This window comes from Lemur catta, chromosome 14 (assembly GCF_020740605.2).
Source record: "Lemur catta isolate mLemCat1 chromosome 14, mLemCat1.pri, whole genome shotgun sequence".
Classification (NCBI taxonomy): domain Eukaryota; kingdom Metazoa; phylum Chordata; class Mammalia; order Primates; family Lemuridae; genus Lemur; species Lemur catta.
This window is the reverse complement of record NC_059141.1, coordinates 66189195-66214951: the sequence shown is the minus strand read 5'-3', so window position 1 is coordinate 66214951 and position 25757 is coordinate 66189195. Positions and strand designations below refer to the sequence as shown.

Genomic DNA, 25757 nt, shown 5'->3' with positions numbered 1-25757 from the left:
GTCCTCACCACATGCCAACTTCCCTCTGCTCTGCCTGCTCCACCAGCAGCCCCCCCATTCTCCCCCCATCCCCAGCCTTACAGGAATTCTCTTTGGGTTTCCAGCTGAGGGGTTTGAGGTCACAGGTTCAGTTTCTTCTTCCCGTTACTCCAGCCACTCAGTTTGGAATGTGTGGTTACAAACAGGCCACAGTGCAAGGGGCCCATGCTAGCTCACGGCTGCTCGGGACAGTGCAGGGCCTGGCACCCTGAGACCCCTGAGGCTGAGGCCTCTGCAGATCCCCACGGTGTGCGGGGCCTGGCGTGGGGCAGACCGTGTGGGCATCCAGTCCTGGGCCACTCAGTCCCACTCTGCTCCTCCAGACGGGCCCGTGGCCATTAGATGTTGGGCCTCTTGTCCCATCAGAACCTGCCTTCCCTGGCCCAGTGATGCCCCCACGCAGAACTCTCCTTCCCCCCCCCCATCCCTAGAAGCCACCCAACAAGAGCTGCATCCTTCCTTTTCCCTTCCCTCCGCCCAGATCATTTCTCCCAGTGCCACACTGGGCTCCTCTCCCTAACTTTGCACCCCAGGACCTCCTGGCTTCTCCCCAGGGGTCACCACCCTTCAGTAAGGACAGAGCCACTGCTTGAGGTCCTGCAGGCCCCGGAGTCAGTGTTCCATCTGTGTGGCCTCGCCTGTGGCCCTGGTTTCCCACAGGACAAGCCTTGGGGCAGGGGACTCTTTCTCGGAGGCTGGCTGGCACCGTCCCTGCAGGAGGAGCTTTCTGGCAGGGCAGAGGCTCATACACATGTGAAAAGACCCAGGACGTGTCATCCCAGCATACAGGCCTGGCTCTTCTATCCTCAGAAACTGTTCCTAACTGCAAACTCAGGCCCAGACCATGCGGCAGGACAGGAAGCTTCCGCTTTCTGACCACAAGCATCTGGCCTTGGCAGCAGCTACCACATACAAACTGCTCATGGTGTTCAGAGCTGAAAACACCCAACTTCTCATTCCTCTTAGGAAGTCCTCCAGGGGCTCTCCTGGCAGCATGGAAGGAGGGGGCTGGAAACAGAGATTCATGGGGTCACATGCAGGATGGACACCCCGCACCCTCCATCTGCTTCGCAGTCACACTGATAATTCTAGGTTCTTCTGCCAAAGGAAAGTTCAAGGATTGGTGAAATCCGACTTAGAAAGTGCCTTAGACCACATCGAGCCCAGGGCTTTCCAAACCTGCTGGTCGTCAGAACGCCCAGTGCAATCCTGAGCCCCTCATGCCTCCTTCCTTCTGCCACAGATTGCTGCAGAGACGCAGACCACCTAGAAGCCGTGGCTGCTGCTGCTGGGCCCACCCATGTCCTAGAGACAGGGGCCTGGCACTGCCTGACCCAAGCAGCTCCATCCCAGGGGCCTGGGTGGCAGCGTAGCACGCAGCCTTGAGTGGCGCCTTGTAGCCACAAGACCAGCCTCAGCCTGCCTCCAGGGGGGCCGCAGGTACAGCAGGGAGCGCTTGGGCTGAATGTTCTCGCCATCGCCACGGGGCTGCGAACTGCAGGTGTTCCAGAAGTTCTTAAGTCCGTGTGACTCCCCTTGTGTCTGAGCCTCCCCATTTCCACTCACGAGAACTAGAGTGAGATGAAGGGGCCTGGAATGGAACCCCAGCTCCGCCCGTTACTAGCTGGCCTGGGGCTCAGCCTCACTGTCCTCGTCCGTGCAACAGGTCATCACCCCCCACCTCCCAAAGTTGTGGTGGGGACCCGAGGTCATGTCAGCAGGCACTTTGCCAGTTGGAAAGGATGCCTGTGTGAGGGCTGGCTTGACTCCTTGCCTGCGGGGGAGCAGGGGTGCTGAGGAGGGCCCTCTCTGAGCACGGCCTCGCAGGCCCTGCACAAGCCTGGGTGTCTCCCCTGCTCCCGCCGGAGCAGCATGCAGGCAGCAGACAGGCCCCTCCATGCAGCGCTGTCCTGGCTCCCTAGAGTCCGTCTCTGAGAGGGCAGGGCTTGTCCATCTCTGTCACCCAGGGCACAGCACTGACCCTTGTCAAGGGCAGGGCTTTGGTAAGCGTCTTGGGTGAATGAACTAAGGTGTTCCTTTAAGGTGCTCACTAAGAATTTTGGCTACATGAACTGTAGGGAGGGAGGCAAAACTCTGCCTCCTCCCATTTCAGCTGGCCCTGAGAATTAAATTGGCATAAGACAGATTAATGGAAAGAAAGCAAGCATATTTATTTTAAAACACAAGTTTTGCATGGCACAGAAACACTTGTAAGGAAATGAAGACCCCAAGAAGCAATTAGGGTCAATCCTTTACATACTGAATTGGACAAAGAGTAGTTAGTGGTGACACGTGACCAGGCCCAGGGGCTTGGGCTCAGCAGGTGATTGGGTGGAGAAGTGACCGGGAAGACAACGGTTTGTGTAAGGAGGTCTGTTTGTGTGGATTTCCTTTGGCCTCAACTTCCCCACCTTGATGAAAAGAAGGTCACTTTCCTTTTGGTGCAGGGAGGACATCTTTCACATGGGAGTTCCATCTTCTGCTTTTAGGAAACGGCACAAAGGTCGGAGTGATCTTCCGCCTGCTGTTTTTCAGCGCTTTTCATTCCAAACAGTCCTTGTGCCAGAGCAGCACATTTCGGGGTGGCGCGGTCTTCGCCGCTTCAGAACAAAGGCCCCGGGGACCGCGGGTCTCACCTGCCTGCCCTTCTCCCCAGGTCGACTCGTACGACGTGACTGTGGACGAGGAGCTGGGCGAGGTCCAGCTGGTCAGGGTCGAGAAGCGCAAGTACTGGCTCTGCGACGACTGGTACCTGAAGTACATCACGCTGAAGACGCCCCTCGGCGATTACATCGAGTTCCCCTGCTACCGCTGGATCACGGGCGAGGGCGAGCTCGTCCTGAGGGATGGACGCGGTGAGCAGCCCAGGGCCCTCCCTTCCCCAGGCTTCCCCTCCCCAAGGGGCTGTGTCTGTGGTGGTGATGACACTGCCGGCCCGGGGGAGCACGGGCTCTGGGCCTCCATGTACCTGCAGTAGGTGTGCGCTTCCTCGGCTACTCGTGACCTCGGGGGAGTGAGTGTCCCCAGGCCACGTGGCCAGCCGTGTCCTCCCTCTGCACTATAGTTCTACAGGTAACCAGTAGCAGGGACATACCACTACATGGCAGTTCTCCACTTTCCAGGTTCACAGCCTTCCCTCCATGAGACCACAGTAGGGCTCAGGTGGGGTCAGGGTGCCCCACACAGGCCTGGAGAGGGAAGGGGTGGACCAGGAGCACCCCGTGTGCCAGCTCCAAGGGACCATGGGCCGGCTTGCAGTTCACAGTCACCACTTCTTAAACCTGAAGTCTCACTTTTTGCTGAAAGAGAAAAAACCCTAAAATCTGCCCCTCAGTACAAACCCCAAAGGTGCAGACCCCAGTCTGGCACTTCCTTGGGAGGCCATTCTTTGTAAGGGACACACAGCTGGCCTGGTATGGAGAATCAGAGAGAGAAACAGATGTCAGAGGCCAGCCAGGCCACTCTCGCCCTGAACAACCCCCTTGCACACCAGCTTCTCAGTGTGCCTGAGTCAAATTCATGCCTGGGCAAAACCTTACCTTAGTTCAAGGCTCTTTGGCTTGCTCCCACTCTACTCAACCTGGAATGATAAACCCTCAAACACCAAGCAGCCACTAACAATGAGAGCAGGACAGCTGCTGCCACTCTGACGGAGCAATCCCTACCACTAGCTGGTTTGCTCTTCACAGAGGTTTGGTGGGGTAGGTGAGATGAGAATGACTGTTAGCACTATTTCATAGCTAAGAAAACTGAAACAAAGGAGAAAAACCCGCATCCCATGGCTTCTGAAATGGAACTTGACTTAAAAAACCGTATTCCAAGAATATCTCTGCCGAATGATTGGGGCAAAGAGGACTTTTGTCCCCTACCTCAGTGCAGGAAAAACATCACAAAATTGCTTTTCTCTTGTGGTTGTCAGAACTTGGAAGGTTTCGGGGAGGCAGTTTTCCAGTATTTGGAAAACACTGGCTCCAAATCTCCCTCCTGCCCACCCACCTCAGATCTCAGTTGTGAAGTCCTTCTTCCCTCAGACCCCTCAGCTCTTCCCAGCAAAAGACTGAGGATGGCACACTCAGGTTAGGATAACTCAGGAGAGTTTAAGGAAGGGACTTCATAGAGCTGAGGGCCCCTGTGCACTGCCAGCCTGATAGAGAGGGGAGAGAAAGAGTGCCAGAATAACCCAGAAGAGGGGTGTCCTGGAGACCACTCCCTTGGAAGAGCTGTGGCCCCTCCTGCTCTCCCCATTCCCTCCTCTCTGGTCAGGGTTCCCAGTGGCTGCACCCAGGGGGAGCCCATTGATGAAGTCTCTTCCCATCACCTTCAGGGACTGGACAGGGTGGACAGTGGGCAGAGAAGCTGTATAGCAAGCTCCACTATCTATTTTTGTGTAACCAACCATCTTGGTAGCTTTAAACAGCCATTTAATTTTGCTTATGATATTACATGTCAGGAACTTGGGAAAGGCTCCACTGGGTGGTTCATCCGTGGCTCACGTGGCATCAGCTGAGGGGACTGGGGCTAAGGATGTTCTTCTCTCATGTGCCTGGCACCTCAGGGCTCCTTGGCCTCTCTCTCCACCTGGCATCTCATACTTTAAGGCTTCTCACAGCATGGTGGCCTTGGGGTACTGCACTTCTTACATGATGGCTGGCTTCCAGGAGTGAGTATTCCAAGAGACATAAAGCAGAAGCTGCTAGTCTCTTTAGACCTGGGCCTGGAAACTGGCATAGTGTAACTTCCACCATATTCTACTGGTCTAAGCAGTCACAGAACTCACCCAGACTCCAGGGGAGGGGATGTAAACCCATTTCTCAATGGAAGGAATATCAAAGAATTTGTGGCCATTATTTTTTTTTCTTACTCATTATATGACTTTATTTTTTTTATTTCAGCATATTATGGGGGTACAAAAGTTTAGGTTACTTATATTGCCCTTGGCCCCCCCCTAAATCAGAGCTTCAAGCATGTCCATCTCCTAGACCATGGGCATCACACTCATTGTGTATGTATACACCCATCCCCTCCCCCCCTCACATCTGCCCGACACCCGATTAATGTTATTCCTAAATGTGCTCTTAGGTGATGATCAGTGAAACCAATTTGATGGTGAGTACATGTGGTGCTTATTTTTCCATTCTTGGGATACTTCACTTAGTAGAATGGGTTCCAGCTCTATCCAGGAAAATACAAGAAGTGCTATATCACCATTGTTTTTTATAGATGAGTAGTACTCCATCTAATCTTTGACAAAGCAGACAAAAACATACACTGGGGAAAAGATTCCTTATTTGATAAATGGTGCTGGGAAAACTGGATTGCCACATGTAGAAGACTGAAACAGGACCCACACCTTTCACCTCTCACAAAAATCAAATCACGATGGATAACAGACTTAAACCTAAGGTGTGAAACTATTAGAATTCTAGAAGAAAATGTGGAAAAAACTCTTATAGACATTGGCCTAGAGAAAGAATTTATGAAAAAGACTCCAAAGGCAATCACAGCAACAACAAAAATTAATAATGGGACCTGATTAAATTAAAAAGCTTCTGCACAGCCAAAGAAACTTTGTGAGAGCAAACAGACAACCTATAGAATGGGAAAAAATTTTCTCATGCTACACATCTGATAAAGGGCTGATAACTAGAATCTATTTAGAACTCAGGAAAATCAGCAAGAAAAAATCAAACAACCCTATCAAAAAGTGGGCAAAGGACATAAACAGAAATTTTCAAAAGAAGACAGAAGAATGGCCAACAAACATATGAAAAAATGCTCAATATCTCTAATCATCAGGGAAATGGAAATCAAAACTATAATGAGATATCACTTATCTCCAGTGAGAATGGCCTTTATCAAAAAGTCCCAAAACAATAAATGTTGGCGTGGATATGGAGAGACAGGAACACTCATACACTGCTGGTGGGACTGCAAACTAGTCCAACTTCTCTGGAAAGCAATATGGAGATATTTTAAACAGATGCAAGTAGACCTACCATTTGATCCAGCAATCCCATTATTGGGCATCTACCCAAAAGAACAAAAGACATTCTATAAAAAAGACATCTGCACCCAAATGTTTATAGCACCACAATTCACAATTGCAAAGATGTGGAAACAACCCAAGTGCCCATGAATACAAGAGTGGATTAATAAAATATGGTATATGTGGCCATTATTAATCCACCACATGGGCAACCTGGAAATGAGCAGGCCTAGCCCACAAGCCATTCAGTGACTCACCACATGATAACCTCTTAAATACTTCACTACTGTACTTCAGGTGAACATAAAAGTCAGAGAGCTGTCACTGTGGCCCCAGGGATTCACAACATCTATGTGACGGGGCAGCTTCATTAAGGCACTTGTATCAGTCCTTGGAAACCTTCCCCCTGAACCCTTCTGCAGTCAGTCCAGGCTTTCTCGTCCTGCCATGTTCCTGGAACTTCTGTCAGTCACTGGGTAGAGTCTTCCAACACCCTCGGGGCAAGAAGAAACAGAGCCATTCTCTTTCCGAAACTTGGCATGTTGCAATTCTGCATGTTTTGTCTTATGCATACCAGTGAAGCTGAAGAGATTCAACTCCTCAGAGCCAAGGTGCCCAAGAGATAGGCTGGTTCTTTGAGGTGTATTAGAGATGTTGAACACTGAGTGCCTACAGCCATGCTTCCTAAAGCCAATAGTAATGCTTATAGACACCATTAATACTCATCTTGCCTCCGCTACTGGCTTTACATACCCAGGGAACAATACGGAGGGTCCCATTGGTCTCCTGTTTGGGCCCCAGCTGCAAGCTTGGGACTGGAGCAGCCTCAGCCTAGAGGTGCTGTGGGTCAGAGAGCTCAGAGTGTGGTGTGAGAACTGTTGGGTCCAGATCTGCAAGGAGGTCAGCACAAATATTGGGAGCAGGTATTTTAGAAACTTTTATAGCAAATTGACAGAATAATTTTATGACTGCTGCACCTAATAATAAAAAAAATGGCTTGCATTTTGAATGTCTTTGATTTGGTTTTTTATTCTATTGTTCTGATAATTAATTTTTGTTGTGTTTTACAAAAATATCAATCTGTGTCAGAATGGAAGTTTTAAAAACCTGGTGCTTCACCACACAGAGCTGGAGAAACACTATTAGGAGATCTGGGCTCTTCCTACTCAGGGCTCTGTTGACTGTGTTCACTGGCTTTATCTTAAATAATAGCATAAAGAGTGATCCTGGTACGACCTCATCTGCTCTAAAGCCCCTGAGAAGCGACCCTGCCCTTAGGCACCTGCCCCAACTCCTGATATGAAAGATGGCAGCAGGACAGGCTGAGAGACAGGATGACCTCTGAGCCAGGCTTGGAGAGAGGAAGGGAAACCTCAGGCCTTAATGGCTACAGGCATGATGGTAATAATTACTGTTGCCATTTATTGGCCATTTACCAGATGCCAGGCACCACGCAGAGAGGTTTACTGTATTCTCTTACTAAATCCACACTGTGACCCTGAGAAATAGGCGTTATTATCTCCATTTTACAGGTGAGGAAGTCAAGGCAACTCACTCTAGGTCATAGATTTAAGTGTCAGAGTCCAAGTCCAAAGCCCACAGGCTAGGACACTGCACCCTGTTTTCCGAGCTTTGTTCTCAATGCTCTGTATAGCCACAGGGAACTAGACAGTGTGGGTATCTGTATGTTAGATCTTAAGTCACACATTTCTCCATGAAGCAACCAAATGGACTTAGAAGCATGAGAGCCAGGAGTCCTGCTGCTCTCAGGCCACACTAAAGCTCACAATCAGCTGCCATTTCTGCTCAGCATAAGAATTGAAGGAAAGAGGAGTAAACTATTCTTTAGTGGTTTAAAAATACCTATCAAGAACCACGCAATACATTTCCGGAATGAAAAGGCAGCTCTGCACCAGGGACCCTAGGATTTCGCAGAACCAAGGTCCTGAGGGGCTGAGCAGAAGGGTAGAGCCGCCAGGTGGAAGTGCACGGGCAGGCCAGAGATGGGTACACACTGCACCTACTGAGCTCGAGGAGAACCAAGCCCAGCTGATGCACCTGGACGTGATTCTCTGAGCACTAAGGGGCAGGGGCCCCAAGGCTTGCTGAGGGAGCAGGCAGGAGGATAAGGAACTGCATTTGCCTTTTGTAAAGAGAGCAGCTAAGAGCATCGGATTTGAGTCTTGTGTTGAAAACCCATTAATTAGGTGCATGACCTTGGGCAAAGTTCAAGAGCAAAGCTATTTAACCTCCCCAAGCCCCAGTTTCCTCACCATAAAATGGGGAATGTTCTGAGGCCTCAGTGAGACGATGCACATAAAACCCTCCGTACAGGCAGGGCATCACAGGGAAACCTGAGCACTGGACATTGCTGTCATCCTTCCATAGGCTCCTCTCATACTTGTTCTTTCTTCACAGCAAGGTTGGCCAGAGATGACCAAATTCACGTTCTCAAGCAGCACAGACGTAAAGAACTGGAAACACGGCAAAAACAGTACCGGTGAGTTATGACATCAGACCAAATGGCCATGGGGCCGTGGCTGCTTCTATCTCGGGTGCATGGTATAAAATAAACCCTGACCACAGCATATGGCCCGTCACTGCTTGTTAATCACTCAGGCACCAGCTCCCTGTGGTGGCTCCACAGTCTCCAAGCTTCACCTTTGCGTACCACTCCAAGAAGAGATGGTGAGCAGAGTCAGCCATACTGGCACACAGGAGGAAAGCGCAGCCCAGGCTTGACCATGCTGCGGTGTCCTCCCACCTCCCACTGGGGGGACTGCCCTGCACTTGCTGTGCTGCTTATAATAATTTGATTACAAACGTGATACACAATCAACAACAAAACTGACCTTCCTCTTCTCTTTCTTTAAAGAGTTTATGCAAGATTGGTATTAATTCTTCAAATGTTTGATAGAATTCACCAGTGAAGCCATCTGGGTCTGGGCTTTTATTTGTGGGAAATTTAAAAAATTGCTAATTTTTAAATTAGTAATTGAATGTGGAGCCACCACAGGGAGCTGGTGCCTGAGTGATTTATAAGCAGAACTGACCTTTAGCTAGCTGACCAAGAAAAAAGAAAGGACTCAAGTTATTAAAATTAGAAATAAAAGAGAAAAAAACAATACCAACCTCGTAGAAATTAAAATGAATAAAAAGAGAACACTATGAACAACTGTGTGCCAACAAATTAGTTGACTTAGATGAAATGGAAAAACTCCTAGAAAGACACAAACTACGAAAACTGACTCAAGAAGAAATAAATACATAATCTGAACAAACCAATCACAGGCATAGAGATTGAATTAGTAATGTTTAAATTTCCCACAAATTAAAGCCCAGATGGCTTCACTGGCGAATTCTATCGAACATTTAAAGAATTAATAACCATCTTGCATAAACTCTTTAAAGAAAGAGAAGAGGAAGGAACACTTACCAACTCATTGTATGGCACCAGTAGCATACTATTAAGTAAAACCAGACAAAGACATCACTAAAAAAGAAAACTACATACCAATATCCCTTATGAATATAGGTGCACAAACATTTTCAGCAAAATACCAGCAAACCAAATCCAGCAGGATATAAAAGACATTATACATTATGAACAGGTGGGATTTATCCCAGTAATGCAAGGTTGGTTTAACATCAAAAATCAATTAATGGCCGGGCATGGTGGCTCACGCCTGTAAGCCTAGCCCTCTGGGAGCCAAGGCAGGTGGATCGCTCGAGGTCAGGAGTTCGAGACGAGCCTGAGCAAGAACCCGTCTCTACTAAAAATAGAAATAAAAATTATCTGGACAACTAAAAATATATATAGAAAAAATTAGCCAGGCATAATGGTGCATGCCTGTAGTCCCAGCTACTCAGGAGGCTGAGGCAGGGGGATCGCTTAAGCCCAGGAGTTTGAGGTTGCTGTGAGCTAGGTTGACACCACGGCACTCACTCTAGCCCAGGTGACAAAGCGAGACTCTGTCTCAAAAAAAAAAAAAAAAAATCAATTAATTTAATACCCCATATCAAGAGACTAAAGAACAAAAAACACATAATCATCTCAATAGACATATAAAAAAGCATTTGGCAAAATCCAATGCCCTTTCATGATAAAGATCACTCAAAAATAGGAATTAAAGGGAACTTCCTCAGCCTGATAAAGGATATCTACAAAGAACTCATAATCAACACCTTACTTAATGGTGAAAGACTGAACGCCTTTTCCCTAAGGTCCAGGAATAGAATAAGGATGTCCACTTTTGCCACTTCTATTCAACGTTGTACTGGAGGGTCAGTTAGGGAAGAAAAAGAAAAAGGTACCCACATTGAAGTACAATAAGTAAAACTATCACCATTCACAGATGACATGATCATGTATATGGAAAATCCTAAGGAATTCACCAAAAGAAACTATTAGAACTAATAAACCAGGAAGGTTGCAGAATACAAGATCAATATACAAAAATCAATTGTTTTTTTAATACACTAGCAACCAACAATCTAAAAATAAAAATAAGAAAAAATTCCATTTACAACAGCATCAAAAGGAATAAAATGTTTATAAATAAATTTAACAAAAGTAGTCCAAGACTTGTGCAATGAAACTACAAAACATTGCTGAAAGTAATTAAAGAAGATCTAAATATGTGGAAAGACATCTCATGTTCATGAATCAGAAAACTTAATTTTAGCCAGGTGCAGTGATGCACACCTGTAGTCCCAGCTACTTGTAAGGCTGAGGTCTAAAGATCACTGGAGCTTGGGAGTACAAGACTAGCCTGGGCAACATAGTTGAGACCCCATCTCAAAAAAAAGAAAACTTAATTTTGTGAACATGACAATACTCCCCAAAGTGATGTACAGATTCAATACAATCCCTCTCAAAATTTCAGCTGGCTTTTTTGTAGACATTGATAAGCTGTTCCTAAAATTCATATGGAAATTCAAGGGACCCAGAATAGCCAAAACAATCCTGAGAAAAAGAAAACAAAATTGTAGGACTCACACTTCCCAGTATCAACATTACTACACAGCTGTGATATTCAGGACAATGTGAAATGGGCACAAGGAAAGATATGTAGATCAATGAAATAGAATTGAGAGTTCAGAAATAAGCTCTGATTTATAGTCATTTAATATTTGACAGAAGCAGCAAGACAATTCAAAGAAGAAAAAAATAGCCTTTTCAACAAATGGTGCTGGGAAAACTGGACAGCCACATGAAAAACAATGAAGTTGAACCATTACCTCACACCATACACATAAATTAACTCAAAATGGATCAAGTACCTAAATGTAAGTGTTAAAATGCAAGACTCTTTGAAGAAAACATCAGAATAAACCTTCATGACTTTAGATTTGGCAAAGGATTCTTAAATATAATACCAAAAGCATAAGCAACAAAAGAAAAATAGATGAATTGATGTTATCAAATTTCAAACTTTTATGTTTCAAAGGATGCCATCAAGAAAGTAAAAGGACAGCCCACAGAATGAGAGAAAATACTTGCAAGTCATATATCTGATAAGGGACTTCCATCCAGAATTTATAAAGAACTGTTACAACTCAATAATAAAAGGCAAACTGCCCAATTAAAAAATGGTCAAGGGGCTGGGTGCAGTGGCTCATGCCCGTAATCCTAGCACTCTGGGAGGCCAAGGCGGGCGGATCATTTGAGCTCAGGAGTTTGAGACCAGCCTGAGCAAGAGCAAGACCCTGTATCTACAAAAAATAGAAAGAAATTATATGGACAACTAAAAATATATAGAAAAAATTAGCCGGGTGTGGTGGCACGTGCCTGTAGTCCCAGCTACTTGGGAGGCTGAGGCAGGAGGATCGCTTGAGCCCAGGAGTTTGAGTTTGCTGTGAGCTAGGCTGACTCCATGGCACTCTAGCCTGGGCAACAGAGTGAGACTATGTCTCAAAAAAAAAAAAAATGGGCAAGGATCTGAATAGACCTTTCTCCAAGGAGCATATACAAATGGCCAACAAGCGCATGAAAAGATGCTTGATACATTAGTCATTTGGGAAATGCAAATCGACACAAGATACCACTGCATACCCACTAGGATGGCTAGAATCAAAGTCAGATGATAACAAGTGTTGACAAGGATGTGAAAAAATCAAAACCCTCATACGCTACTGGTGGAAATGTAAAAATGGTGCAGCTGCTTCATAAAACAGCCTGGTAGTTCCTAACTATTAAACAGAGAGTTACAGTATGAGCCAGCAATCCCACTCCTAGGCATATACCCAGGAGAAATGAAAACATGTCCACACAAAAACTGGTACATGCATGATTATAGCAGCATTATCCATAATTATCCAAAGGTGTATACCCAGATATCCATTAATGAATGAGTGGATAAAACGTGTATCTATGTAATTTGGCCATAAAAAAGAAATGAACTATTGACACATGCTACAACATGGATGAACCTTGAAAGCATTATACTAAGTGAAAGAAACCAGTCACAAAAGGTCAAATATTGTACGATTCCTTTTATATAAAATTTCCAGAACAGGAAAATCTGTAAAAACAGAAAGTAGATTATTAGCTGCCTAGGAGCAAAGGTGGGGGTGGGGAAGTGGTAATTGGAGTGATAGCTACAAGACATGGGGCTCCTTTTTGGGGTAATGAAAATGTCCTAAAGTTGTAATGGTTGCAAGTATCTGTGAAAATACTAAAAAGCTTTGAATTGCACACTTTAAATGGGTGAGTTTTATTGGATGTGAATTATATTTCAATAAAGCTATTATAGAAATTTAAAAATTCAAAATGGATCATAGACCTAAATATAAGAGCTAACACTCTAAAATTCTTAGAAGAAAACATATGAATAAGTCTTCATAATCTTGGGCTCGGCAAAGGCTCTTAGCTATGACACCAAAAAGTACAAGCAGCAAAAGAAAAGTAGTGAAATTGGACTTCATCGAAGTTAAAAACTTCTGTGCTTCCAAGGACACCATCAAGCAAGTGAAAAGGCAACCTACAGAATGGAGAAAATATCTGTAAATCGTAGGAGGTCTGTCTGGAAAGTCTCCAGCCGTTGTTATTATAATGAGAACGGCTTGTGCAACATCAATGCGAGGCAGCCAAGGAGAGTGGACTGGGGTGCACATGTGTGAACAATGATGCTTCCGCTGTACTAGTCAGTGGGGCATAGATGCTGTGGAGTTAGTGTGGGCACTGTGTGGATGTCGCATTCAAAATGACTGAGCAAGTAGAGCAAAGAGTCTGCGTGAAATTTTGTGTTAAGCTTGAACATTCCACAGTGGAAACTATTTGGGTGATTCAGAAGGCTTTTGGGGACGATGCCATGAGTGCAATGTGAATAAAAGTGCGGCACAAGTGCTTCAAAGATAGTGGAGAATCTGTTGAAAGCGACCCACGTTCTGGAAGGCCTGCAACAAGCAGAACACCTGAGAATGTTGAACGTGAACAGGTTAGGTTAAGAGATGGTGGGAGGACTGTGTGAGGTCCCAAGGTGCCTACTTTGAAGTGGACTGGGGCATCACTGTCCTATGTACAATGTTTCTTGTATCTTGTACCATCTTTAGTAATGTCTGTATTCTTCCTATTACATGGCTGGATACTTTCCAGATAGACCTCATATATCTGATAAGGGACTTGTATCCAGAATATATAAAGAACTCTGACAACTTAATTAAAAGACACTGTACAAATATCTCAATTTAAAAATTAGCAAAGGCTAGTTCTCCAGAGAAAATTTATGTATGGCCAATAAGCACAGGAAAAGATGTTCAGCATTATCAGTCATCAGGAAAATGCAAATCAAAACCACAAAATAACCACTTTGCACTCACTAGGATGGCTAAAACCAAAAAGACAGATAATAACAGGTGCCTCCAGGGATGTGGACAAATTGGCATCCTCATGCATTGCTAGTGGAATGTAAAATGATGCAGCTGCTTTGGAAAACAGTTCAGCAATTCCCCAAAATCTTAAACAGAATTACCATATGACCCAGCAGTTCTACTGACAGATATCTACCCAAGAATAGTGAAACCACATGTCCACACAAAAAGCTTGTACACAAATATTTACAGCAACATTATTCATCATAGTATAAAAGTGGAAACAACCTAAATTCCATTAACTGATGAACAGATAAACAAGATGTGATGTATCCATACAATGGAATATTATTTGTATTATTCATTAAAAAGTAATGAACTACAGATACATGCTAAGCCATGAGTGAACCTCAAAAACATTATGCTAAATGAAAAAGTAATTTACAAAAGACCATGTATTGTATTATCTTGTCTATATAGGCAATCCTAAAGAGACAGATTCGTAGATTAGTGGTTGCCTCAGCACTAGGAGTAGGAGATGGGCAAGGGGAGTGAGTGTCAATGGCTACAGGTTTCTTTTTGAGGTGAGAATATTCCAGAATTAGAGTATAGTGATGATTGTGCAACTCTGTAAATTAAAAAATTTCAATAGCATACTTTTTTTTTTCTTTTTTTTTTTTGAGACAGAGTGTCGCTTTGTTGCCCGGGCTAGAGTGAGTGCTGTGGCATCAGCCTAGCTCACAGCAACCTCAAACTTCTGAGCTTAAGCAATCCTACTGCCTCAGCCTCCTGAGTAGCTGGGACTACAGGCATGCGCCACCATGCCCGGCTAATTTTTTCTATATATATTTTTAGTTGTCCAGATAATTTCTTTCTATTTTTAGTAGAGACAGGGTCTCGCTCAGGCTGGTCTCGGACTCCTGACCTCGAGCGATCCACCTGCCTCGGCCTCCCAGAGGGCTAGGATTACAGGCGTGAGCCACTGCACCCGGCCAATAGCATACTTTTAAGGGGTGAATTTTATGGTATGTAAATTACATCTCAATAAAGCAGTTTGAAAAATAATAATAGCACATGTTGCATAGAGTGCTCCCCTGGAAACAGGTGGCTGTGGGCTGTCTCCAGCCTCCAGATGTGCTCAATGGGTCACTGGGAGCTTTGAGTGAGAAGAGTCATTCCCCAGGCTTCCAGGTCACACCTGCCTTTCATGTCATTTCCTACCGTGTGGGCCCTGGAAGCATTTGAGTCTGTGACTCCTCCCAAGGGAAAGGGGCAGAAGGAATCATTCTACCCAGGCAGTGTAGTTACCTGGGCTGCAGTGGGGCCTATGGAAGCCACAATTGTCCCTCAGTAGTTTAACCTGGCACGAGGAATGTGTAGTACATCTAAGTTTTTTTTTTAATAATCCAGTAAAGCAAAAGAAAGGGAATAATGTAAAAGCAGAAAAATACCTATACTTCACTTTTAGGTGTTTTCACTTTTTCTTACTTTTTTATTAGGGATTGTTCTGTACATGTGATCTTGTGTCCTCCTTTTTACCTTTGGCCTTGTAGCAGAATTATTTCCCCATATTTTTAAAATCTCATCATAAACATTATTTTAGTTTTTATATACTATTCCATTGCACAGATGTACCATAATTTACTTAAACACTCAGCCTAACTGGACATTTAAAAGGTTTCTAATTTTTTTTATTCTTATAAACAATGTGAAAACCCTTGTATATGAATCTTTTTGTGCATTATTATTTCCCTAGGATAAATGCCCAAATATGAAATTACTAGTAAAAGTATTAGTATAAATTGACAAATTTCTCCTCAAAAATCCTTACCCAGTTTTCACAAGCCATGTATGGGTCTTCATTTCATAAAACACTTGTCATAGCTGAGCAGTATATTTTCTTTTTTAACTTTTCTGTTAATAATTTGTAAAAGCATCTCTCATCTCCTGGCGTCTTCTCCTTCATCTGCTGCTCAGGGCCCCACCGCTGTCAAGGGGTGAGAAATCTCCTGTGGAGAACACGACTGCCCCAGCCTCAAACTATCTCGAGGTCCATCCCCCTTTCCAGCAAAAACATTTCCATGAAACAGAATAAAGAAATGAGAAACAGCCACACACACGTGGACACTTGATGCGTTACAGAGGGCCCTGCTCACAGGCAGTGCTCAGGCTGCTGGATCATCCAGAAGAAGTGGGTGGGTGAGGGGAGGGAGAGGGAGAAGGAAAAGAGGAGACTGGACTCAAAACACATTAACCATAAAGGAAAGGAGTGGGAAGTTCACCTACCTCGAAATGAAGAACCTCTGCTCACTCAAAGGCACCAGGAGAGAGTAAGGTCATGGCGTGATTGACAAGGATCGTTACTCCTAGGGTGTAAAGGAGCCCTGCAAATCTGCAAGGTGGGGACTGTCAATTCAGTAGAACATGGGCAGGAGGTTCAAGCAGTTGCACAAAATATGAGCAGCAAGTATACAAAAGGTGCTCATCTTTAGTAGGAATCAGAAAATCAGAAGTAAGATAACAATGAACTACTATTACTACCTACCTACACACACACACACACACACACACACCCCAGATGGGCAAAACTTAATGTGACAATACCTGAGCATTGGAGATGTAGAGGCACACTCACATACTGCTGGCAGGAACATAAATTGATACAACCTATATGGAAAACAATTTTGCAATATCTAATAAGATTCAAACTACATTATAATCTATGACCCGAAAATTCTATTCCTGGGCATGTGCACCTTGATGTTCACAACAGCATTATTCATGCTCACCAAGAAATGGAAACAACTCAACGTCCAACAACAGTAGAATACATAAATAAATTGTCATGATTCTACACAGCAAGGAAAACCAATGACAGAATAACATGGACAAACCTCACAGATACAGTGTTGAAGGAAAGTAGCCAGAAACAACGTATCTGGCTAATGCATAAAGTTTGGAATTACATTGGTTGGAGAGCCAAATAGTAGTGGAACTACAAACAATAACCAGGAAATGATTATCATGAAATCAAGAATGGTGATTACTGGGGTCTGGGGACTGGGGGGGGGGGGTTGATCGAGAAAGGTGGGGGTTGAGGGTACTGGCAGCGTTCTGATTTTTAACCTGGGTGGTGGTTATACAGGTGTTTCATGCATTTTTCTGCATGCATAAGTGTATGTGTGGATATACACATACATATATTTATATATTCCATTTCACAATAAAAAAGTTAAAAATAAAACTTTTTTGTCTTTAGTGTCAGGTGTGGGAGAGTAATCTGATTATACTGTGGGTGATGCTAAGGATTATGAATTTGCAATTTGTTTTAAAGTATTTGTGTGAAAGCCTCTCAGCTCAGACACCAAATGAGGTGTTTTGAGACTTCATGCTTGGTACTGTGCGGGTAACATTGTCCTAGACCTCTGCCTCCCATCCCAAAGGGTTGTTATTTTTATGCTTCTTTCTCAGCTTCTCTCCCCACTTCAGCTACATACATGTGGCAAAGCTTCTACAGCCAGTTCTCTTAGTACTTCTGGCCTGTGGAACTGGGTTAAGATAAAGTGCCTGTAAAATTAACTTAATTTGTTATCATCCATTAACACCTTAGTATGAATTAGTGGGGACCTGATTGGACTTGCTGTCCACTCACCTAACAGGACACAAACTAGCCCAATTCTGTGGGAGCTGTTTAATGTCATCACAATCTAGGACTTGTGGAGAGGAGCAGAGGGCTTCCTGGTAAGATATTTTGTCCCTTTCTTAGATCTAATCATCATTTTTTCTTCCTCTTTCTGCTCCTTTGTCTTTTTCAGACCTGCTCCTCTATTTCCGTTTAGAACACACTGAACTTTGCACTGTCTGCACAATCTTAGAGTTCCTCTTTCACATGACTTCTCAGGCTTCCAGATCAGAGGTTGGAAGTAAAGCAACAACTAAGAACAGTCCCATGTCAGAAAGCCAGTGCATCCAGCCATGCAGGTAGATGGAGAAGCCGACCCAGGTCATAAGCCCCCTGGCCCCGCTCTCTTACCGTGATTGCATCTGTCTGTGTGTGTCGCATGCACACACACACACAGCAATATGTGGTAGAGTTTGTGTTTTTTAATAGACATCATTTAATATAATCCTTCTGTGACTTGCATTTTTCACTCATCATTATGTTTTAAAGAGCATCCAGTTGACACAGATAGATATGATTTGTGCATTTAACTTCTGTATAGGGCACTGTTGTCTGAACAACCCACCATGCTCATGCACTCTCCTGCAGTGGGCGTGCAGGCTGGCTTGAATTTCTAGCTGTGACAAACCAAGCCGCAGTGAGCTTCCTCACACGTCCCTCTGTGCTCTCATAGAAGAGTTTCTCTAGGGAATATTCCTAGAATAGACTTGCAGGGGTTGCAGACCACATTCATTTGTAAGTTTTCTGTACCTTGCTGATTGTTTCCCAAAGGGGTTCTGCCAATTTACACCCCAGAAGCTGTTTCTGAGAGTTGCTGTTTCCCCCACCATCAACACACTTCCCATCTTGAGACATTTTCATTCCTGTTAATCTCACGTGTATAAAATAGTATCTCATGTTTTCCTCTTCTTAAATTGCTGCGCTTCTTGCTTTCTGTGGACGTACCATCGCTTACTCAGCCAGTGCCCTGTCTCCCATGTGTATGTTTGCTTGTTTGTCTGGGGCACTGCTGTGCCAATGGTGTTGCCCGAAGCAACCTCGCACAAACATCGTGACACGGTGCTGCTTTAACTACGGGCAGATCCATTCCCAGAACTCGGATTGCTGGACCAAATCGGCATTTTTCGTTTTAAGAAATACTGAGGAAAATCCTTTTACAAAATTGTACGATAATTTTCAGTCCCACCAATTGTATATGAAAAGATACTTTTACCTATACCTTTGCCAATATCTGATAAGCTTGATCTTATAAAAGTTTGGCAATCTAAAGCCCCTAAGACCGCATGATGGTTTTACTCTGCATTGCCCTGGCTGCTGGTGAGTTAGTTAAGCAGCACTGCATTGCCTTTGTGAATCGTCTATTTATATGCTTTATTTTTCTGCAGGCTCTTCTAATCATCAGTCTACAGGAGTACTTTCTATATCAGGATCGTGTCCTTTTGTTACATATGCAGCATTTATCATTTGTCTTCTGTTGCTTTTGCCACCAGAGATTCTAGTTCTCTGGTTTCTTAACTGTAGGTATTGTTTTTCCTTTGTAACCTTTGCGTTTCCTGCTTTGCTTAAGAAAGTCCTCCCCACCCCAGTGTTACACAAATACTTCCCCTATATTTTTGTCATTTTGTCATTTGCAGGACAAATGAAAAATTTAATGATAGTTTGATCAATTTTCTTTTCTGAGTCTCTCTCTCCTTCCCTTCCTCCCTCTCTCTTTCTTCCTTTCTCTTTCTTCTCTGTTACTCTCCTCTCTCTTGAACATTTTAAAATTTAATTAATACATATCTAGGTGTGTCTTTTTTCCCATTTCTTCCCTACCTAGGACTTACTCAGGAATTTGAAATCTTTTTTAGATTAACGACGTTTTTCTTTTGTTGATTTTTTTTTTCACTTCTCCTTATATTCCTCTCTCTTCCTTTAGAACTCTGACTCATATCAGATATTCCATCTCTGGCTTTCGTGTCTCTCACAGGTTCATTCACGGCTTCAATGTCTCTGTGCTTTTGCCCTGTATTTGTGTTACGTTTCCTTCTATTTCTCGCAGAGCACTTCCTGGCACATAGTAGGTGCTCCAAAATTAGTTATTGAATGATCAAATTTTATCTCTCAGGTGATAAATCAAGTTTAGCCTAAAGCTGCCTCCTTACAGATTTTAAGTTTGGCCTACAGGTCTCTCCACACGCAGTGAACTGTAACCTAACAGGCTGTGTAAACAGGCTGCGCCTACTCTCATGGCAACGCCAATCACAGAGTTTCAGCCAGGCACGGGCAGCCAGCTGTCCAAACCATGTCCACGTAAGGCAGACGCCGAGCTGGTCCCGCTGGCTGTGTCTGTACCTCGCATCCACTTCTGTCCCTCACTCTCCTTTTCTGCCCAGAAATGCTTTCCAACCACGTGGCAGCACCTGGGTCGCTCTGAACCTCTTCTGGTTGAGGGGCTGCCCGATTCTCAAATTGTTCTTTGCTCAATTAAGCTCTGTTAAATTTAATTTGTCTAAAGTTTTTCTTTTAACTAAGGAGATCAATCAGATCTAATAGTAACTATTCTCTTTCTCCATTTCTCTATTGAATTCTTAAGTCAGAAATCATGTTTTGTGGTTGCAGGAAGTTTTCTTACATTCTAATTGCACTAATTGCATCTTCTTAAGATTTTTCTCTTTTTTTTTTTGAGAGGTTGTACAAAACTATTGTATTTACAAAAATGACACAAAAGTGAATTCAACAGTCAATGCACATACACACTTCGTTCACATCTTCAACAACAAAAGGTATTCTAAAACTATGGGACTGAACAAGGATACTAGCTTCTCCTGGAGCTGTCCAGCACTAGAGTCACATAAGTGACACCAAAATGGGCAAATACTGCCCGAGCAAAATTCTGCTGTTAAAGCGGAAACAGGTTTAAGGCCATTCAAGGCTTGAGCACAGACCTACAAATCTTTCAGAGTCCCATCTATTTGTATTTGAAATATGTGACCTTCTTCCAACTTGTGGTCTTAAACTTCTGTTTTACAAAACCCAAAAGAAAAGTACAGATGAGATTAATACAATAGAAATTAAATTAAATATGGGTAACATACAAAGCTGTAATTAAAATGAAGTAATGAAAGCCAAAACATTATAATTGTAAAGGTTGCTTGTTACTTGTTGGAACCAGCCCTACACTTAGGTAATACACACAATTATTTTCAGGTAGATTACTTATGTTTTCCAGCATGTCCTTTTCATCAGTGCACTGTTAAACTAATCAAAAACTCTACACATTTCTATTCCCTTACAGTAGCAGCACACACTACAGCTACCTGCAATGCTGTCAGTCTCAAATGACTTAGTGAATGAAAGGAAATAAAAAGAAGATAAGTAATATATTAAGGACAAATAATGGGAATTAGAAGATTCATATGGTTTATCTCTTTTAATCAACCAGCCAGCTTGCTGGCAACAAGGGATGGTTTCTGTTGAGGGAGGTCCTATGCAGTGGGAAACGTGGTCACCAGAGACCTCCGTCTTATCCAGGCTGCAGTAGGAAGTCACTTGTTCTTCATTTTTGCTACCGTTGGCTTTCATGACTTCATCTTAATTATAGCTTTGTAAGTGCGCCCTCCTGAGGCTTCCCTCTGAACCTTTTATGCACTGGTGCACACGTCCATCATCTGCTAACCCTTGGCAGCAAGCCCAGTCTCAGGTCTCCCACTGTGACGCTCCGGGCACAGCAAAGTTGGCTGCCTCCAGACCTGGGAAGGGGTCCCAGTACCTCGCTGGACACAGAGTCAGCCTGTGATATGTTGACCTTCTACTCATCAGCCCAAGGGTCCTTGCCCAGGGGTCCTTGCCATGTGCCGTTGTCAGTGTGGACAGCCTTCACCTGAGGGGCCAGCCTGTGCATTGAATGCAGTTTTCTTCTCTTTCCTCCCACTCAGGTGGATAGAGTGGAACCCTGGCTTCCCACTGAGTATTGATGCCAAATGCCACAAGGATTTACCCCGTGATATCCAGTTTGACAGTGAGAAAGGAGTGGACTTTGTCCTGAACTACTCCAAAGCGTGAGTTTACAAGAGCTTAAGGACACTGGGCACTCCCAGTGCCAGGCTGGGAGTGGGACCCTCCCTCCTTTCCTAGCAGGGCCTTGGGCAGAGGAGCAGCCCAGCCCAGCAGTGTTTCCCAAACATGTTTGAGTGTGTCTTGGCTGTAGAGTGGATCCTTGGTGCACGACCACAGGGTAGCCTAAGTCTGAACAAGGTCACAACATGGAGGACTCCAGATGCCAGACGTGGCTGTGTTCCCAGCCCAAAGCAGGGGTCTTTGGTTGGAAGGCCTTGTTCCCACCACATCTCAGCCCCTCTATGGGCACCTCGAGGGCAGAGAGTGTCCAGGCCGTAACGATGGCCAGATGCCGGCAATGATCCCAGGACATGTGTCCCCTGTTCCTCTGTCACAGCAACCCTGGGGGCAGGCACAGCTACTGTCCCCACTTTTCAGTTGAGGAGCCTGAGGAAAGGAGGCCAAAGACCTTGCACAAGGGCTCCTGCTAATAAATAGCAGAAATTTCCACTGTGCTCCCTTGTCCGCATTGGAATTATTACAGAGTCTTTTAAAAGTTTGCCAATAGGAGACCCCCTGGCTGATTATTAAAAATATGGGTCCCCCGGCCTTTCCCCAGGGCTAGCAGAGGGCCTTCAGATCTGCACGTTGTCACTTTAGGGGATGCTTTTAATCATGCAAGTCCAGAAAACCCTGAATCCACGGTTCTGAGTCCTGCCTGAACCTCGGAGTGCCTGAGGAGCATCAGCACCTCCCTGTGCCTATCAGCACCACACCACGCGAGCGTCGCCGAGGGCAGGACCCAGGCCTGGGGTCTGCAGTCCCGCAGGCGGACGGGGCTGAGAACCACTAACCCAGGCAGCCTGTTTGGCATGGGTGCTTTCTAGGTACAATCATCTATTTTAAGCTTCACAACAGTCCAGGGAGGTGAATAATATTATTGACCATTTCTAGGCAAGGAAACTGAGGCTCCAGTGGGTCAAAGTCAAGGAATCTGCCTGAAATCATTTAGGCAGAAATTGACAAAACCAGGATATGACTCCAGGTCTGTTTGGGTCCAAAGCTGGGGCATTTTTCCCCTGCTATAATTTGGATCAACTAGGAAAAAAATTAAAATCAAACATCTGGATTAGTAACACAGCAGCACGTAACATCTTGCTCCCTGGACACAATTAATCACGGCGACTAATGTCTGACTTTGCATCCCCCCCACCCCCATGCTGGGATTGGTGATGCTGAGCAAAGCCATGTGGCTTTCGTAGGGTGGACCCCAGACTAGGATGGGACAAGCAGGATGGAGGCCCTTGTGAAAGGAGCAGTTTGGAGGGAGAATGATAAGGATGGAGAGGCAGCGACATCAGAGAGGCGCTACTACTCCAGGGAAAAGTGCTCCCTGGGCTCAGTAACAGTGGAGGGAGGGAGAGAGGGATGGAGGGATGGGTAGGTTGAGGGATGGATGGATGGTGAATGGATGGATGAAGGGAGGGAGGAAGAAAGGGAGGGACAGATGAATGGTTGAGGGAAATGGGATAGGTGGATGGGTGGATGATGGACGGTGGATGGATGGAGGGATGGGTGGAGGAGTGAAAGCAGGGAAGCGGCTCACACAGACCTGCCCGGGCATGAGAGGCACATGGGAGCAGGCCCTGGGCCAGTGGAGGTGACCCCAGGCAAACTGTCTAACTTCCCTGAGCCTCGGTGTCGTTATCTGAAATATGAGACTACAGCTCCCACTCAGGATGTTGTGAGATTAAAATGGGACCCTATCTGTCAGCCTCGGTGACACGGAGAAAGTTCTCCTTAAAGACAGCATTGGTCTTCTCCCACTGGTAACGGGGTCAGGCCCACCAGGACCACTTCTCCCTCGTCACACACCCTCGTCTCTAATTACCCTTTGAAAACAAAAGGTTGCCTTCTTTAGAGCCTGGCAAGCTGGGGTTTGAATTAAGACTCAAGTTGTGCCATCTTGGGAGAGTTATTTAACTTTCCCAACTTGCAGTTTTCTTCCTGTAAAATGAGGATGATGATGCCTACCTCGTAGAATTGTTGTGAGATTTAAAGGAATGCAGGCAGGCAATGCCCTGTGGCGATGCCTGGTGCACAGTGGGCGAGTTCCCACTAGTGTCTGGATTCTGGTGCCTGGTAGGACCTTCATTCCTGAGCTCACATAATGAAGCCTTCCGGCAGGGGAGCCCCTTCACAGGCACGGTCGGCGCCTGTTTGCTGTCTACTCTGGGCTTCCCACACACCCACGGGGGGAGGCTGTCCTTCCTTTGACAAAGGCTTATTGAGTTCTTGAGGTGTAAGGGACAGAGTTGAATCAAAAGTGGCCCTTTGTCCCAGCTCCATGAAGTTCACAATCTCATGGGGACCAAGCCAAGGACAGCTCATCATGATAGCACGTGGCAGATACTCCTTAGAAAGGAGTCCTGGGGAAACTTCAGGCAGGAAGGGAGTGACTCTAGGGGAAGAGCATCAGGAAAAAGCCTTCCAGGAGAGAAGATGACCAAGCGGGGTCTTGAAGGATGCATAGGAGTTCACCATGCTGAATGGAGGAGTGGAGAGGAGAGCATTCTGGGCAGCATGGCAGTGAGAACCCCAGTGATCCAGGAGGACCCACGTGGGGACCTGGGTAGAGAAGTGGGGCTGCAGCGGCTGATGGGGGGAGGTGCACAAGGATCCTGGCCTGTACCTGGGCAGCCAGGGCCATGGGGGCTTGAAGCAGGGGCAAGGCCTGGGGGGCTCTGCGTTGAGAGAATGTCCAGAAAGGACAGGTCAACTGTCACATGCTTCAGAGAGATCAGGGCCGGGGGGGCCGGGGGCGTCCGGGCTGACCAGGGCCTTTCAGATGCAGCCACTCAGAAGTCACTGGAGCCAGGGTGAGAGCACTTTCCGGGGGGCAGACAGGAGAGGAAGAGAAAAGGCAGAGGCACTTTCATGAATGGGGTGTGAAGCGAAGAAAGGGGCTGAGTGAACTGCACTGAGGGAGCAAAGTGCTGTGCTGCAGACTGGATGTGAACTGGCCTCTGGCCCCACGGAACACCGCGGCCCAGGCTGCACACTTCAGTATTAACAGGAAGTGATAATCACTGTCGTGGCTGCTAACGCATTTTCCTATTTTTACGCGCCAGTGCTTTGTATACTCTTACATTGTGTCAGCCGTATGAGGCAGGGGCCTTCGTTATGTCCATTTCACAGATGAGGTCACTGAGAAACAGTGAGGTTAAGGGACTTGCCCAGCGCTACATGGCTGGGAGGTGACTGGGCCAGGATTTTAGGCCAGGCCCTCGATGCTCCGTGCTGACCTGCACCTACCGCTGCCTTCTCTCGCTAGGCCTGGGTGGACTCCCTGCCCCATCCAGGATTCTTGTGTCCAAGTCCCAGTACGTGCCAGAGGGCGTGGGGGGCTCTGGGAGCCTCTGGTCCAGCCCTCTCCTGGACCGATGGGGAAGCACGGCCCACGCGTGCCTGTCAGCCCACTCTGTGCACACGGGCCCAGGAGAAGGACAACCGGCAGACCATGGCCAACCTGCGGCCCGCATGGCTCACGCCGTGGCAGTGCTGCTTTGCCCCAGGTTAAACGTGGTGCCCACTGGCAGAAAACTGAAACTCATGGCTAAGGTCACCAAGGAGGCCTTCCGCATTGAACCTCCAGCTCCAGACAGCTTGGTCTCCATGCCATTTCTGGGTAACTGGCCACTTGTTTTTTCTTAGCCACCTGCTCTGCCTGGAGGGAGGCCAGCTGTCCTCAAGTAGGCTTTGCCCCCACCCTGCACAGCAAATCTGTGAAATGGGACATGGAGGAGCTGTCAGGAGAGGGCAGGGGGGCAGAGGAAGCAGCGCTCCCACCCCGCAACCAACAGCTGTGCCCAGCCCGGGCCGCAGCTCAGCTCAGGAGGAAGCCACGGAGTTAGGCCATCAGGGTCCTGCCTGGCCACATCATTATCAGCCTTTGTGGCCTTGGACAAGCCAGGTGTCCTCCCTGGGCTGCAGGTTCCTCCGTTGTGCAAGAACAGACCTTTGAAGCCCTGAATATTCTAATTGTCTATAAGCATGCAGGAATATTTTGCCTCTAGATGACATGCAAATATGTTCCTCCTAACTCACTTCTTCCTGGATCTGTGGCTTCCTCAGAACTGCCACACCCAGCCTGTTTTCAGTGCCAGCCTTCTGTTTTGAAGTCAAAGAGACCCAGCTGAG

At 45.9% G+C, this 25757-nt stretch overlaps 1 protein-coding gene across 1 annotated transcript in view; it reads left to right on the top strand.

Moving 5' to 3' along the window:
* The window catches only part of ALOX5 (arachidonate 5-lipoxygenase), a 47544-nt gene that overhangs the window by 6004 nt on the left and 15783 nt on the right, over positions 1-25757 (top strand). Inside the window, exons 2-4 of the mRNA XM_045568405.1 lie at positions 2696-2894; positions 8444-8525; positions 21437-21559. Coding sequence (XP_045424361.1) covers positions 2696-2894; positions 8444-8525; positions 21437-21559 — 404 coding nt within the window. The remainder of the gene's footprint in view (positions 1-2695; positions 2895-8443; positions 8526-21436; positions 21560-25757) is intronic.